Source organism: Mobula birostris, chromosome 11 (assembly GCF_030028105.1).
Source record: "Mobula birostris isolate sMobBir1 chromosome 11, sMobBir1.hap1, whole genome shotgun sequence".
Lineage (NCBI taxonomy): Eukaryota > Metazoa > Chordata > Chondrichthyes > Myliobatiformes > Myliobatidae > Mobula > Mobula birostris.
Window position 1 is genome coordinate 115,148,793 of NC_092380.1, and position 17,819 is coordinate 115,166,611.

Below are 17,819 nucleotides of genomic sequence, written 5' to 3' on the forward strand. Positions count from 1 at the left end.
TCTCCTCACTATAGGAAGGCTGTGGAAACATTGGAAAGGGTACAGAGGAGATTTACCAGGATGGTCACCTCACTATAGGAAGGCTGTGGAAACATTGGAAAGGGTACAGAGGAGATTTACCAGGATGCTGCCTGGTTTAGAGAGTATGGATTATGATCAGAGATTAAGGGAGCTAGGGCTTTACTCTTTGGAGAGAAGGAAGATGAGAGGAGACATGATAGAGGTGTACAAGATATTAAGAGGAATAGATAGAGTGGATAGCCAGCGCATCTTCTCCAGGGCACCTCTGCTCAATACAAGAGGACATGGCTTTAAGGTAAGGGGTGGGAAGTTCAAGGGGGATATTAGAGGAAGGTTTTTTACTCAGAGAGTGGTTGGTGCGTGGAATGCACTGCCTGAGTCAGTGGTGGAGGCAGATACACTAGTGAAGTTTAAGAGACTACTAGACAGGTATATGGAGGAATTTAAGGTGGGGGGTTATATGGGAGGCAGGGTTTGAGGATTGGCACAACATTGTGGGCTGAAGGGCCTGTACTGTGCTGTACTATTCTATGTTCTATGTTCTATGATCTTTGGACTGTGGCGGGAAACCAGAGCATCTCTCTTACCTTAAGTGTATGCCCTCTGGTATTATACATTTCAACTCTGGGGAAAAAGGTACCGTCTGTCTACTCTATCTACATCTCTCATAATCTTGTAAACCTCTGTCAGATCTCCCCTCAGTCTCTGCCACTCCAGAGAAAACAATCAAAATTTGTCCAACCTCTTGTTATAGCTCCTACCCTCTAATCCAGTCAGTATCCTGGTAAACCACTTCTGCACCCTCTCCAAAACCATTCTAATTGAGTGACAGAATTGAGTTTATATTTATGAAAGGGATGTGGGTTTCACAGGCTGAGCCAGTGTTCGATTGTCCATTCCTAGCTGCCCTGGAGAAGATGGCAGTGAGCTGCCTTTTCAAACTCCTGCAGGCCTTGAGGTGTGGGTGGAATGCTGTTTCGGGGGTTATTTCCAGTGACTGTTCAACTTCAAGTTCAATTGTCATACAACCAAAGGAAACTACATTTGCCTGGGGCCAAGGTGCAAAGCACAGAACCATCGCTCACAGCACACAGCGCATATCGCACATATGATGATGGCTGGTTCTTTATTTGTGAAGATCAGGAGGGAACTCCATCACTATAGGACTTTTCTTCCTGCCTGCGCTGCGTAGGTTTATAGTAGCGATTGGTGCACACGGACCGATTCCACTCTTTAGGCCAGGGGACGTTCCCCAATGGCACAGTGAGCTGCGGTGACTACAAGGCTGTAGGTTGAGTATCGGAGTTTTCCTTCTCCGAGAGACTGCCTGGCACGGCCAACAAATCCCATCTACCCAGGTTTGGAATCGGAGTTGTCCTTCTCCTAGCCAAGGCTGATGAGCCCACCCAGTAATACTGCTGGATACTCGGTCGCGTCATCAGATAGTAAACTCAGTAAGAACAGGGACGCCACGTGAAGGCGTTGCTATGGGCACAGTCGTGTAGGAGAGGCCATATGCGAGTTACCTCCTGCGTAGCAAACCTAACAGTGATACTACAGCTGGAAAAGAGAGGCTATTGGGGTGCTTTACCTTCCTTAAGTGAGCAGGACATCCAGCCCAAGGCTCACCTGTCCCCGTAGCACATATAATTATAGCAAGAAAATAAACACAGATACAAAAAATAACAATAGTATTAATAGTATTAAAAAATAATAATCTAGCCCAAGTGTCTGAATGGCTTGGCCTGTAAATTGATGGTGCATGGGATGTTGTCGTGGAGCTTCTTTTTTGTAAGAACAGTCCCGCAGCCGTTCCAAATCTCACGCAGTGCAGACACGGACCAGGAAAATCCAGGTTGTCTCCCACGGAGCAAACACTGGAGAGCGGCACTGATAGGAGAAGCCAGCTTTCAACCCAGCGCGGAATCCAGCAGCACACAGCCAGCTCTCACGTCTCCTTCCCTGAGACCACAACTGGCAACCCCAGTACATAAATGAGGCCTGTTCCACACCACAACCAAGGCCACGCAGCTACCCTGCTGTTGATTTGACCAATGAAAAACATAGAAACATAGAAAACCTACAGCACAATACAGGCCCTTCGGCCCAAAAAGTTGTGTCAAACATGTCCTTACCTTAGAAATTACTATGCTTACCCATAGCCCTCTATTTTTCTGAGCTCCATGTACCTGTCCAAAATTCTCTTAAGAGACCCTATCGTATCTGCCTCCACCACCATTGCTGGCAGCCCATTCCATGCACTCACCACTCTCTGAGTAAAAAACTTACCCCTGACATCTCATCTCCTCTGTACCTACTCCCCAGCACCTTAAACCTGCGTCCTCTTGTAGCAAGTATTTCAGCCCTGGGTAAAAGCCTCTGACTATCCACACAATCAATGCCTCTCATCACCTTATACACCTCTATCAGGTCACCTATATATAACAGCAATATATTCAGTCCTGCTGAAGGGTCTCTGCCCGAAATGTCGACTGTATTCTTTTCCATAGATGCTGCCTGGCCTGCTGAGTTCCTCCAGCATTGTGTGTGTTTTGCTGATATATTTCCAAGTTAGGATAGTGTGTGGTTTGAAGGGCAACTTCCAGAGGCTGGTGGTTAGAGGTGGTGGATCTTGGTGGGTTACTGCAGTGTGTCCTGTAAATGATACAAACAGCTACTATTGCACATCCGTATTGGAGTGAGTAAATACAGGTAGTTGTGCATGGTCTGCCTGTCAAATGGGCTGCTGTGTCCTGTATCTGTTGTCAAGATTCTTGTGTTATTGAAGCTGCACTTAAAGTTCAAAGTAAATTTATTATCAAAGTACATATGTGTCACAATATACAACCCCGAGATTCATTTCCATGTGGGTACTCACAGTAAATACAAAGCAACACAATAGAATCATTGAAAGACCACACCCAACAGGACAGACAAACAACCAATGTGCAAAAGACAATACGTAAAGAATAAAGAAACAGTAGATATTGAGAACATGAAATGAAGTCCTTGAAAGTGAAAGACGATGGAGAGTGTTCCACCACACTCCCAACTTGAGCCTTGTAGATGATGGATGGGCTTTTGGCAGGTGGGGAGTGAGTTACTCACTGCAGGAATCCCAGTCTCTGACCTGTTCTTGTAGTCATACAGTGTGCTCAGCGAATCCAGTTCAGACTCTGGTGATCTACAATGCTCAGGATATCAATAGTGGGGCCTTCAGTGATTGTAATACTATCAAATGTCAGGATGGGAGCTGGATCTTGTTGCATATCGTCATTGCCCAGTTCTGGTGTGGCAGTCATGTTATTCATCACCTATCAGCCCAGCCCGGATATTGTCATTTGGATATTGGTTGCTTCATTATCTGAGGAGATACAAATGGTCTTTCTTTTTAGTGATACAGCACGGTAACAGGCACTTTTGGCCCAACAAGCCCATGCTGCCCAGTAACAGCCATGTAGGCAATTAATTTACTAACATGTACATCTTGGGACTGTGGGAGGAAACCAGAGCATCCGGAGGAAACCCACGCAGTCATAGGGACAATGTACAAACTCCATATAGACAGTGGCAGAATTGAACCTGGTTTGCTGGCACTGTAATAGCGTTCTGCTAACCACTACAATACTGACCACCCCATATTCTGACCTTACGTGGAATGAAGGTGACTGATGAAGTAGCTGAAGATGGCTGGGCTGAGGATACTGCCCAGGGAACTCCTGCAGAGATGTCGTGGTGAGATGATTGACTCCAACCTGCACGACCATCTTCCTCTGAGCTCAGTACAATTCCAGTCAGTGGAGGGATTTCCCCCCCGAGTTCCACTGATTCCAGTTTAACTAGTGTTCCTTGATGCCAAACTTGATCAGATGTTGCTGTGATGGTGAGGGCAGTTACCCTCACTCCACGTCTGGAGTGCCGCGCTTTGTCCATCTGTGGGCCGAGCTGCAGTGAGGTCAGGAGCCGAGTCACTCTGGTAGAACCCGAGAGTCGGGGACACCATAGCACAGAAACAGACTCTTCAGCTCATTTAGTTTGTGCCAACTAGTATTTTGCCAAGCCCCATCAACATGCACCTGAACCATAGCTCTCCATACCCCTGCCATCCACATACCTGTGTAAGCTGTGCTAAAATGTTGGCATCAAATCCGCATTCAACACGTCTGCTGGCTGCATGTTCCACACTCTCACCATCCTCCGAGTGAAGAAATTCTTCCTCATGTTCTCCCTAAACACTTCATCTTTCATCCTTAACCCAAAACCTCTAGTTCTCGGCTCACCCAACCTCAGTGGAAAATGCCTTCTTACATTTATCATACCTATAACCCTCATATTCTGTATACTTCTACCACGTCTCCACTCATTCTCCTCCGCTCCAGGAAATAGGATCCTAACCTATTCAAACTTTCCCTGTCACTCAGGTCCTCAAGTACTGGCAACATCCTTGTCAATTTTCTCTGAACTCTTTTAATCTTATTGGTACTGTATCTTTCCTGTAGGTAGTTGACCAAATCTGTACATAGTACTCCAAATTAGGCCTTACCAATGCCTTATACAATTTCTGCATAACATCCCACCTCCTGTACTCAATACTTTGAATTATGAAGGCCAGTATGCCAAAAGATCTCTTTGTGGCCCTCTCTACCTGGGCTTCCCCTATGTGGATCTATATTCCCAGATCCCATGTTCTGCTGCATTCCTTCATGTCCCATGTAAGTCCTACCCTGGTTTGTTCTCCCAAAGTGCAACACATTATACTTGTCCGCAGTAAGTTCCAATTTTCAGTACACTTTCCTGCTGGTCCACTGCATTCTGCAACTTTGACAGCCTTCCTCACTATCCACTACAGCTCAGTCTTGGTGTCATCCACAAAGTTGCTGATCTAGTTTATCACATTGTCATCCGGATCATTGATATAGATGATAAACAAAGGTCCCAGCGTGATTCTGCAGCACACCACTAATCACAGGCTGCCCATCAGTGAGGCAACCAGTCTCAGGTTTCTCTCATGAGGTCAATGTCTAATCCAATTGACTACCTCATCCTGAATGCTGCGCGACTGAATCTTCTCGACCAATACTGTACCCCATGTGGGACCTTGTCAAGTGCCTTGCCAAAGTAACGCTCATCCTAAATTCTGTGAGTGGGTGTCGCCGCAAGGAAGAAGCACCATTGGTTATCCCACTGATATTTTCCTTGTGTTTCTAATGTTCCCTTCTTTTTTCCACAGGAACTGTATGTGGCGTACAACAACATCTCAGACGTTAGCCCGGTCAGCATGCTAGAGCACCTGGAAGTGCTCGACCTGGAAGGGAACAATATCGAAGATATTGTGCAGATCCACTACATAGCTCTGTGCCACAGGCTGAATACCCTCACGCTGGAAGGAAACCCTTTGTGCTTTCAACAAAACCCAGGGGCCGCAGAGGTAACATGAGTACATTACTTTCATTATGAGTGTGGTTATGATGGTTTTCATTAAATATTATTTACAATCATCGGAACTAATTTAGGAATTACTGTAATGTTGTGATTACCTTCCTGGACTAGTAATGCAGAGGCCTGAACTGAAGATGTGTTCAAATTCCACATTACACCTGGGAAGTCAAAGTCAAAGTGAATTTATTATCAACGTACACAAATGTCACCATATACTACCCTGAGATTCATTGTTTTTTGCATTTATAGGAAAATAAAGAAATGCAATAGAATTTATTAAAAACTGTATATGGCATGGCAACATAGCAGTTAGCGTAATGCTTTAAAACACCAGTGACGTGGGTTCAATTCCTTCCACTGTCTATAACGAGTTTGAGTGTTCTCCCTGTGACTGCATGTTTTCCTCCGGGTGCTCTGGTTTCCTCACATATCCCAAAGACATGCGGGTTTGTAGATAATTGGTCATATAGGTGTCATTGGGCAGTGCGGCTTGGTGAACTGGAAGTGCCTGTTACTGTGCTGTATCTCTAAATAAAATAAAAATAAATACAAAATAAACAAAGATTGGCAAACAACCAATGAACAAAAGAAAACAAATAAAAAATAAATAATACTGAGAACATGAATGATCAAGTTCTTGAAAGTGATCACCTAATTAAACATCGAATTAAAATGATCAAATGAGTCCTCCTTCCCTTGTGTGCAGCCTATACGTATGAGCAAGCGTTTGAGTTTGGATTTGCCGAGTGCTCCAGGCAGCGGGCGTCTTCAGCTCAGCGCTGTATTTCTGACTGGCAGGTGGGTCAGGGATATGAAATCCTGCCATAACCTGGAGAACACAACGGTCAGTAACAAATTAGTATCTTTATGGGACACCATGGTAGCATAGCTGTTAGCACCACTCTAACGTAGCTGAGAGCATCAGAGTTCAATTCTGGCATCCTCTAAGAAAGTCTGTATGTTCTCCCTGTGAACCCATGGGTTTTCTCCGGGTGCTTTGGTTTCCTTCCACCATCCAAAGATGTACCAGTTAGTAGGTTAATTGTAAATTGTCCTGTGATTAGGCTAGGGTGGGTTGCTGGGCAGTGCGACACATTGAGCCAGGAGGCCCTGTGCAGCGCTGTATCTCTAAATAAATAAATGATCGGACCCTAAGAGCACCAGGTTGCTGCAAACACCCAACAAGTTTGGTGAAGGAAGTCCACTGTCCTTATTAATCCAGTTTTAGAGTAACGAGGGCTGGCCAGTAAATGCTGTACTCGTACATGATGCCTGGATCTGAGTAATGGATGAAAACAACAGGTGGATGATCCTGCATAGGAAAGAGAGCAGCTGATAAAGCATTTATATACTTTGTTCTGTATGATATTTAAGCCTTTTTGAATTGTGTAGGAATGTGAAAGGCATTAAGAGCTCAGTCAATGGACTCCTGGGATGATTGAGGGAATGTTGCAGAATCCCTGTTTCAAATTCCAGCCTTCCAGACTGCTGTACAGATACACACTGCAATTTACCAGAAGCTCTATAAGCCTGCATTGAAACTCAACAGGGATCATAAAAAGCATTCGCAAGACAACGTGCACTAATTAATTCAAACTCATTATAAAACGGGCTATGATTATATAAGCATTCTTACATTTAGTATGTCACCAAAGATTTGCAAGTTTTTACAGATGTTCTATGGAGAGTATTCTGACTATTTGCATCACTGTCTGGTATGGAGGGGCCAATGCACAGGACTGGAAGAAGCTGCAGAGGATTGTAGACACGAGAAATTCTGCAGATGCTGGTACTCCGGAGCAACACGTACAAAATGCTGGAGGAACTCAGCAAGTCAGGCAGCGTCCATGGAAATTAACTAACAGTTCATGTTTCAAGCCAAGACTCTTCTTCAGGATTGTAGTCTCAGCTAACTCCGCCATGGTCGCTAGCCTCCCCCACCATCAAGGACATCTTGAAAAGATGATGCCTCAAAAAGGTAGCAGCCATCATTAAGAACCCACATTACCCAGGACATGCCCTCTTCTCATTGTAACCATCAGGGAGATGGCACAGGAGCCTAAAAACACATTCATAACTTTTCAGGAACAGTTTCTTCCACTTTGCCATCAGATTTCTAAATGACAATGAACCTATGAACAATGCTTCATTATTTTGTCTCTTTTTGTACCAGTTATTTTTAATATATTTTTCTTATTGTAACTTAAAATAATTTTTTATGTCTGGCACAATACTGTTACCAAACATCAAAATCAAAATCTGCATCACTACTCAGTTACATTTACCCTCCATTTTATAGCAGGGTACGGCACCACGCTGTAAACTCCTATCAACTACAGCACTGACAACATGCAACCTCACAAGTCATTTGTCAGGTTGGTGGTTTTGTTTTCATGTAGTCAGTTCACCAGAAAAGAGGACGAATTCTCTGCATTTCTCTGTAACCTTATTGCAGACAAAGATACGAGTCTCTGTTGGTCAGGGTCGACCTAGCTGTCTATGTATACACAAGCCAGGTCACTACAACATGGAGAGCAAGCTGTTGCCCATAAAGCAGACTGCTGAACCCCTCTCCACGTAGCTGATGAATCAAAGAAATGGCAGAGACTAATACAGTCTCACACCAGTGGCATCACAGGAGCTGCCAATCAGCGCTGAACTCAACGTAGGACTGCCTTAGGGAGTCCATCTCCAGGTTTCTCCACAAGGTTTACTCCTGAAGCATTTTCCATGCCTTTCCCATAAAGCAACAGAGATTTGAGATCAGATTTTTCCTTCACCTAGATGAACTGCCAGCCACGGCTGACAAGCCCAATCTGCCCAGAACACAAAGATAATGAATTTAAATTCCATTGACCATTAAACAGCAGTTGCTGGTGTGATCAGTGTCGAAGAGTTGAGCAGCACTACAGTCTTGTGCCTTATTTTCACCTCACCGAGAGCTGATTTTCTACGGACCACAAGAAATTGGAGCAGAGTTAGACCATTTTGCCATCGAGTCTGCTCCGCCATTTCATCACGGTTTATCCAATTTTTCTCTCAACCCCAATCTCCTGCCTTCTCCCTATATCCTTTCATCCTTTAATGACCAATCTAGAATATATCAACCTCTGCCTTAAATGAATATAAAGACTTGACATCCACAGCTGCCTGTGGCAAAGAATTCCACAGATTCACCACACTCTGGCTAAAGAATTTCCTCCTCATCTCCATTCTTAAAGGGAGACTGCTCTGTTCCGAGGTTGTGTCCTTTGGTCTAAGACTCTCCCACATAGAAAATAACCTCTTCACATCCACTCGATCAAGGCCTCTCACCATTCGATAGGTTTCAATGAGATCACTCCTCATTTTTCTGTATTCGAGTGAAACAGGCCCAGAGCCATCAAACGCTCTTCATATGACATGCCATTCCATCCTAGAATCATTTTCGTGAACTTCCTTTGAACCCTCTCCAATTTTAGCATATCCTTTCTAAAATAAGGAGTCTAAACATGCTCACAATACTCCAAATGAGGCCTCACCAGTGCTTTATAAAATTTCAACATTGCAACCTTGCTTTTATATTCTAGTCCTCTTGAAATGAGTGCTAACATTGAATTTGTTTTCCTCACCACCGACTTAACCTGCAAATTAACCTTTAGGGAATCCTGCACAAGAACTCCCAAGTCTCTTTGCACCTCAGTTTTTTTGTATTTTCTCCATTTAGAAAATAGACAACCTTTTCATTTCTTCTACCAAAGTACACTTCCCCACATTGTATTCTATCTGCCACTTCTTTGTCCATTATCCTAATAATGGTAGCCTCTCTACTTCCTCAAAGCTACCTGACCCTCCACCTATCTCATATCAGCTGCAAACTTTGCCACAAAGTCATCAATTCCATTATCCAATCATTGACATATAACTTAAAAAGAATCGGTCCCAACACAGACCCCACTGGAACACCACCAGTCACTGGCAGCCATTCAGGAAAGGCTCCCATTGTTCTCATATTTTGCCTCCTGAAAATCAGCTACTGCTTTATCCATGCTATAATCTTTCCTGTAATGCCATGTTGCTGGTAGCTTGTTAACAGCCTCATGTGTGGCACCTTGTCAAAGGCCTTATGAAAATCCAAGCAGAAAACATCAACTGATTCTCTTTTGTATATCTCGTGTGCTATTTCCTCAAAGAATTCCAACATTTGTCAGGCAAGATTTTCTCTTGAGGACACCATGCTGAATAGAGCCTATTTTGTCATGTGCCTCCAATTACCCTGAGACCTCGTCCTTAATAATCAACTCCAATGTCTTCCCAACCACTGAGGTCAGACTAACTAATTAGCCCATAGTTTCCTTTCTTCTGCCTCTATCCCTTCTTAAAGAAGGGAATAAAATTTGCAATTTTCCAGTCTTCTGGAACCATTCTAAAATCGAATGATTCCTGAAAAATCATTACTAATGCCTCCATGAATGCTTCAACCACCTCTTTCAGATGTCTGGGGTGTACACCATCTAGTCCAGGTGACTTATCTAACTTCAGACTTCTCTGTTTCCCTAGAACCTGCTCTCTAGTTTTGACAACCTCACACACTTCATGTCCCCTGAAAGCTGGAACTTCCACAACAATGCTAGTGTCTTCCACAGTGAAGGCTGATGCAAAATACTTATTCAGTTTGTCTGCTGTTTCCTTGTCCCCCATTACCACCTCTCCAGCATCATTTACCAGTGGTCTGATATCCATTCTCAACTCTCTTTTACACTTTACGTATTTGAAGAAACTTTTGGTATCCTTTTCAATATTATTGACTAGCTCACATTTGTATTTCATCTTTGTCTTCTTAGTAGTGTTTTCAGTTGCCTTCCATTGATTTTTAAAATCTTCCCACTCTTTTAACTTCTCACTAATTTTTGCTCTATTATATGCCCTCTTTGGTTTTTATGCTGGCATTGACTTATCTTGTTAGCCACGGTTGTGTCTTCTTTCCTTTAGAATATTTCTTCTTCTTTGGGATGTATATATCCTCTGTCTTCTGAGTTGTTTCTAGAAATTCCAGCCATTGCTGCTCTGCCATCATCCCTGCCAGTGTTCTTTTCCAATCAATTCTGGCCAACTCCTCTCTCATGCGTGTGTCATACCCTTTACTCCACTGTAATACTGATACATCTGACCTTAGCTTCTCCTTCTCAAATTTCAGGGTGAAGTTGATCATATTATGATCACTTGTCCCTAAGGGTTCTTTCACCTTAAGCTCTCTAATCAATTTTGGTTCATTCCACAACACCCAATCCAGAATAGCTGATCCTCCAGTGGATTCAGATCGAGCTGCTCTAGAAAGCCATCTGATAGACACTCTAGAAATTCCCCCTCCTTTAATCCAGCACCAACCTGATTCCCAATCTGCCTGCATGTTGAAGTCCCACATGACTATTGAAACTTCGCCCTTATGGCATGCCTTTTTTATTTCCTATTGTAATTTGTAGGCCACATGTCACCGCTTTCTTAATTTTTTACCAATGGAGCAGCACTGCCCTTCTGCCTTCCTGCCTGTTTTCGATACAATGTGTATCCTTGGACATTAAGCTCCCAACCATAACCTTTCAGCCATGATACGGTGATGCCTACAACATCATACCTGCCAGACTGCAACTGTGCTGCAAGTTCTTTTACCTTATTCCGTATACTGCTCAAATTCAGATACAACACCTTAAGTCCTGTATTCACCTTTTCAATTCTGTCTATCTTTTACGTTGCAACTCATCCCATTGACGGCAAATTTGCCCTGTCAACAGCCTGTCCTCACAACATATTGCCTCTGTTTGTAAACCAGCTACCTCATCTTCAGAAATGCAAACATGAGGAAATCTGCAGATGCTGGAAATTCAAACAACACACACAAAATGCTGGTGGAACGCAGCAGGCCAGGCAGCATCTATTGGAAGAGGTACAGTTGACATTTCGGGCCAAGACCGTTCACCAGCAACTTTTATGTGTGTTACCTCATCTTCAGCACTATTATCCACCTTTCCTCAGATACTCCTTGCATTAAAATATACGCAACTCAGGACACTAATCGCATTAGATTCAACCTTTTGATTCCTAACCTTGTCTGAAGTCTTACCAATATCTGCCTCCACAACCTCTCCACTAACTGTTCTGGCACTCTGGTTCCCATTCTCCTGCAAAACTAGTTTAAACCCCACCATGCAGCATTAACAAAGCTTCCCGCTAGAATTAAACCCCCTCCAGTTCCCCCTCCCAGACACGGGAGAATGCAGGATCTCCTGCCCTGGTGTAGGCCCAGTGTAGACATCAGGAATCTTGGAATGGTCAACATTTCCAGCTGAGGGAACAGTACATGGGCAGAGTTTCTCTTCGGACAAGTGATTACTTTGTTTCCTTGTCTTGACAATGAGCATCAAAGAGGAAAAGAGTGAGCAGTTTCACATTCCTGGGTTTCAACAAACTTATAGGGTTTATCGTGGGTCCAACATATTGCACTTTCAAAGGAGCCATGCCTGCAGCTCTACTTTATTTGGAGTTTGAGGAAATTTGGAATGTCAGCAAAGTCTAGCAAATGTACCCTGGAGACCCTTCTGACTGGTTGCATCATTGAATGGTATGGTGGCTCCAATGTACAGGATTGGAACAAGTTGCAGAGGGTTGTAAACTTAGCCAGCTCCATCATGGACACTAGCCACCCCACCACTGAGGACATCTTCAAAAGACGATGCCTGAAGAAGACAGCATCCATTAAGAAGGTCCCTCATCATCACCTGGCTTATGCCTTCTCCTCATGACTTCCCTCAGGGAAGAGGTACAGAAGACTGAGGATGCACAATTAATGTTTCAGGAACAGCTTCTTCTCCACCATCAGATTTCTGAATGGTCCATTAAACGGAATGCTACTCACTATTTTGTTCTTTTCTTGCACTATTTATTTTTTATCTATTATTATAACTTATAGTCATTTTTATGTCTTGCATTGGGCTGGTGCTGGAAACCAACAAATATCATGGTGTCCTGGATGCTGGGGGTCCTTAATGATGGATCCCACCTTTTTGAGGGTGTGTATTGGTGCCTCCATACCAGATAGTGATGCAACCAGTCAGAATAATCTCCACGGTATATCCGCAAATATTTGTTGAAGTCTTTGAGAATAAATCTCCTCAAACTCCTAATGAAATATAGCCACTGCCTTCTTTGTAATTAGACCATAAGACTATAAGACATAGGAGCAGATTTAGGCCATTTGGCCCATTGACTCTGCTCCACCATTCAATCATGGCTGATCCTTGTTTCCCCTTCTCAGCCTCACTCCCTAGCCTTCTCCCCGTAACCTTTGATGCTGTGACCAATACAAGAGCAGTCTCTGCCTTAAATTTACCCAGTGATCTAGCCTCCACAGCTGCCTGTGGTAACAAATTTCACAAATTCACCACCCTCTGGCTAAAGAAATTTCTCCATGTCACTGTTTTAAATGGATGCCACTCTATCCTGAAGCTGTGCCCTCTTGTTCTAGACTCCCACATCCTTTCCACATTTGCTCTGTCTTGGCCTTTCAACATTCAAAAGGTTTCAATGAGACCCCCCCCCCCTCATTTTTCTAAATTCCAGCCAGTACAGACCCAGAGCCATCAAATGTTCCTTGTATGATAATCCTTTCATTCCCGGAATCATCCTGTGAACCTCCACTGAACCCTCTCCAATGTCAGCACATCTTTTCTTAGATGAGGAGCCCAAAACTGTTCACAATACTCAAGGTGAGGCTTCACCGGTGCCTTATAAAGCCTCAGCATCACATCCCTGCTCTTGTATTCTAGACCTCTTGAAATGAATGCTAACATTACATTTGCCTTTCTCACCAATGACTCTAACTGCAAGTTAACCTTTAGAGTGTTCTGCACGAGGACTCCCAAGTCTCCTTGAATCTCAGATTTTTGGATTTTCTCCCTGTTTAGAAAATAGTCTGCACATGTATTTCTTCTACCAATGTGTATGACCATGCATTATACAACATAGTATTTCATTGCCACTTTCATGCCCATTCTCCTAATCTAAGTCCTCCTGCATCCTACCTGTTTCCTCAACACTACCTGCCCCTCCACCAATCTTCGTATCATCTACAAACTTGGCAACAAAGCCATCCATTCCATCATCTAAGTCATTCATACACAGCATAAAAAGAAGTAGTCCCAACACCGACCCCTGCGGAACACCACTAGTCAGTGGCAGCCAACCAGAAAAGGATCCTTTTATTCCCACTCACTGCCTCCTACCAACTAGCCAATGCTCTAACCATCTTAGTAACTTTCCTGTAATAACATGAGCTTTTAACTTGGTAAGCAGCCTCGTGTGAAACTTTGTCAAAGGCCTCCTGAAAGTCCAAATGTACAACAACCACTGTATCCCCTTTATCTATCCTACTTGTAATATCCTCAAAGAATTCCAGCAGGTTCATTAGGCAAGATTTTCCCATAAGAAAACCGTGCTGACTTTGTCCTATCTTGTCCTGTGTCACCAATTATCCATAAACTCATCCTTAACAATTGACTCCAACATCTTCCCAGCCACTGAGGAATGGCTAGCTAGTCTATCAATTCCTTTCTGCTGCCTTCCTCCTTTCTTAAAAAGTGGAGTGATTTTTGCAATTTTCCAGTCCTTTGACACCATGCCAGAGTCCAATGATTTTTAAAAGATCATTTCTAATGCCACCACAATCTCTACTGCTACCTCTTTCATAATCCTGGGGTGCAGTTACTGTGGTCTGGGTGACTTATGTACCCTTAGGTCTTTCAGCTTTTTGAGCATCTTCTCCCTTGTAATAGTAACTGCACTCACTTATCTTTCCTCACACCCTTCAACATCTGGCATACTGCTAGTGTCTTCCACAGTGAAGACTGATGCAAAATATTCATTTTGTTCATCTGCCATTTCCTTGTCCCCCATTATCATTTCTCTGGCCTCATTTTCTGACAGTCCTATATTCTTTTTGATATTGTTTGCTAGCTTGCTTTCATATTTCATCCTTTCCCTCCTAATGATTCTTTTAGTTACTCTCTCTAGGTTTTCAAAAGTTTCCCAGTCCTCTGTCTTTCCCTAATTTTTGCTTTGTTGTATACCCTCTTTTTTGCTTTTACATTAGCTTTGACTTACCTTGTCAGCCACAATGGTACAATTTTGCCATTTGAGTATTTCTTTGTTTTTGGAATAAATCTATCCTGCACCTTCTTTTTCCCAGAAACTCACACTATTGCTGCTCTGCTGACATCCCTGCCAGAATCTCCTTCAAACTTACTTTGACCAATTCCTCTCTCATACCCATGTAATTTCCTTTACTCCACTGAAATACTACTATGTAAGATTTTACTTTCTCCCTATCATATTTCAGGTTAAATTCAATCATGTTGTGGTCACTGTCTCCTAAAGATTCTTTTACCTTAAGCTCCTTAATTGCCTCTGGTTCATTACATAACAACCAGTCAGGTATAGCTGATCCCCTAGTAGGCTCAATGACAAACTGCTCTAAAAAGCCATCTCACAGGCATTCAACAAACTCATTCTCTTGAGATCCATTACCAACCTGATTTTCCCAATCAACCTGCGTGTTGAAATCTCCCATGACTACCATAACATTGCCCTTTTGACTCGCCTCTTCTATCTCCTGTTGTAATCTGTGGTCCACATCCCAGCCACTGTTGGGAGGCCTGTAATAACTGCCATCAGGATCCTTTTACCCTTGCAATTTCTTAGCTCAACCCACAAGGATTCAACATCTTCTGATCCTATGTCACATCTTTCTACTCAGTTGATGCCATTCTTTACCAGCAGAGCCACACCTCCCCCTCTATCTACAGTCCTATCCCTCTGATACAACGTGTAACCTTGGATATTCAGTTTCCAAATACAACCATCCTTCAGCCACGATTCAGTGATGGCCACAACATCATACCTGACAATCTGTAAAAGTGCAACAAGATCATCTACCTTATTTCTAATACTCTGTGTGTTGAGATTCAACACTTTGAGTACTATATTTGCTACCCCTTTTGATTTTGCATCCCTAATGCACTGATACTCACCCTGCGGGCTGTAATAATGTCCTATCACCTGCCTGCCCTTTCTGACAGCCTGACTGCATACTATCTTTGTTTTTCTACCATCCATCCTATCCTGAGTCCCTTCACTCCAGTTCCAATTCCCCTGCCAAATTACTTTCAACTTTCTCCAACAGTTCTACCAAACCTGTCCTCAAGGATGTTGGTCCCCCTTGGGTTCAGGTGCAAGCCGTCATACGTCCCCAAGGAGAGATCCCAGTGATCCAAGAACCCAAAGCCCTTCCCCTGCACCAGCTTCTCAGCCACGCATTTATCTGCCAAACCATCCTGTTTCTACCCTCACTAGCATATGGCACAGGTAGCAATCCAGAAATTACTACGCTGGAGATCATACTTCTCAGCTTCTGCCTAGCTCTCTAAAGTCTCTCTTCAGGACTCTTGCTTCTCCTTTCTATGTCATTGCTACCAATTGTACCAAGACATCTGGCTGCTCTCCCTCCTCCTGCAAAATACTGTGGACATGATCCGAGACGTCCCTGACCCTGGCACCTAGGAGGCAACATACCATTCAGCTGTCCCGTTCACATCCACAGAATCTCCTGTCTGTTCCTCTGATTATTGAGTCCCCTATCACTACCGCTCCCCTCTTCTCCCTCTTTCCCTTCTGCACCATGGATCCCCGGTCTCCGTGGCATTTCCCTGAGAGGTCATCCCCCACAGCAGTATCCAAAACGGTATAGTTATTATAGAGGGGAATGGCCACAGGGGCACTCCGCTAATTGCCTATTCACATTTCCATTTCTCCTGACAGTCACTCAGCTACTCACCTCCTACATCTTAGGTGTGACTACTTCCTTGTAACTCTGATCGATTATCTCCTCACTCTCCCGTATAAGCCGAAGGTCATCCAGCTGCTGCTCCAGATCCTCAACACGATCTTCAAGGAGCTGCAGCCAGATGAAATTCATGCAGATATAGTTCCCTGGGAGAATCTGGGTCTTCCAGGATTCCAACATCCAGCATGAAGTACACACAATGGCCATTTACTACACTAGGTACAGTCAGAGAAAAAAGAAAAAAAGGAACTTTAACAGAAACTTACCTAGTGCTAACGCCTCTTTTGAGCTGAAGCCTCCTTTGAGGCAAAGCCTGACACTCCTACTCTCACCACTGGGCTACTCCCAACAATGGCCGCCCTGCTTGTCCCTTCTGTACTTTTATTTAATTCACAGTGCTCTGCTCCTGCCACTAATTGGGCTTCCGGAATAAGTGCGTGCATCAATATGTTGGGCCCAGGATAGATCGCAGACATGTTGATACCCAGGAACTTGAAAGTGCTCACCCTTTCCACCACTGACCCCTCAGTGAAGACTGGTGTGTGTTCTCTGGACTAGCCCTTGCTGAAGTCCACAATCAGTTCCTTGGTCTTGCTGGCGTTGAGTGCAAGATTGTTACTGCAACACTACTCAACCAGCCAATCTATCCTATTCCTTTCTGCCTTCCAAGTATGGCTTTCTTGCTTTTATTGACTTCATGAGTTAAGACGTCATGTCACAGTGATAGAGAACGCTGCTGGGCTCTGAACATTGTACTGGAAGAAGAATGGAGAGGACAGCGAAAAGATTCAAAAGAGGGTTTTTGCCTGGACTGGTGGGCTTGAATTATAAGGGAGATTGTACAGGTTGGGACTGTTTTCCTGGAGTGATGGAAGCTGAGGGCTTGACGTTATGGAGATTCAGCCACCACCATGCTTCACAGCGGGGCTGGTGTATCTACAATGATGTGTGGTGTTTGGTGTGCACATACCTTCTGGCAAACTCTAGCTGAGATTTCATGTGAATTTTTTTCAACAGTGGCTTTCTCTTTGCCACTCTCCCATAAAGCTGCGACTGGTGAAGCACCTGGACAACAGTTGTAGTATGCACAGTCTCTCCCATCTTAGCCTCTGAAGCTTGTAACTCCTCCAGAGTTGTTACAGGTCTCTTGGTGGCCTCCCTCACTAGTCCCCTTCTTCCACGGTCACTCAGTTTTTAAGGATGGCCTGCTCTTGGCAGGTTTACAGCTGTGCCATATTCTTTCCGTTTCTTGATGATTGACAACTGTACTCTAAGGATATTCAGTAATTTGTGCTTTTCAATAACCTTTTCACAGAGTTGCTTGAAGTGTTCTTTTGTCTTCATAGTGTACTGTAAATACCTCTTGTCTGTTACTGCCATTCCTCCAATAGTTACAGTTGTTGCAGCTGCTCCCAAGGGCAATCTGGTGGAATGGTGTGAATGGAAAATCCTACAAAATGTGGTAGATTCAGCCCACTGCATCTCG

General features: G+C 43.8%; 1 protein-coding gene across 6 annotated transcripts in view; it reads left to right on the forward strand.

The window, feature by feature from the left end:
- Positions 1-17,819, forward strand: part of lrrc56 (leucine rich repeat containing 56) — a 243,125-nt gene that overhangs the window by 121,499 nt on the left and 103,807 nt on the right. For all 6 annotated transcript variants that reach the window (XM_072273220.1, XM_072273218.1, XM_072273219.1 and 3 more), the window contains one exon: positions 5,252-5,449. In XM_072273220.1, the coding sequence (XP_072129321.1) occupies positions 5,252-5,449 (198 nt within the window). The remainder of the gene's footprint in view (positions 1-5,251; positions 5,450-17,819) is intronic.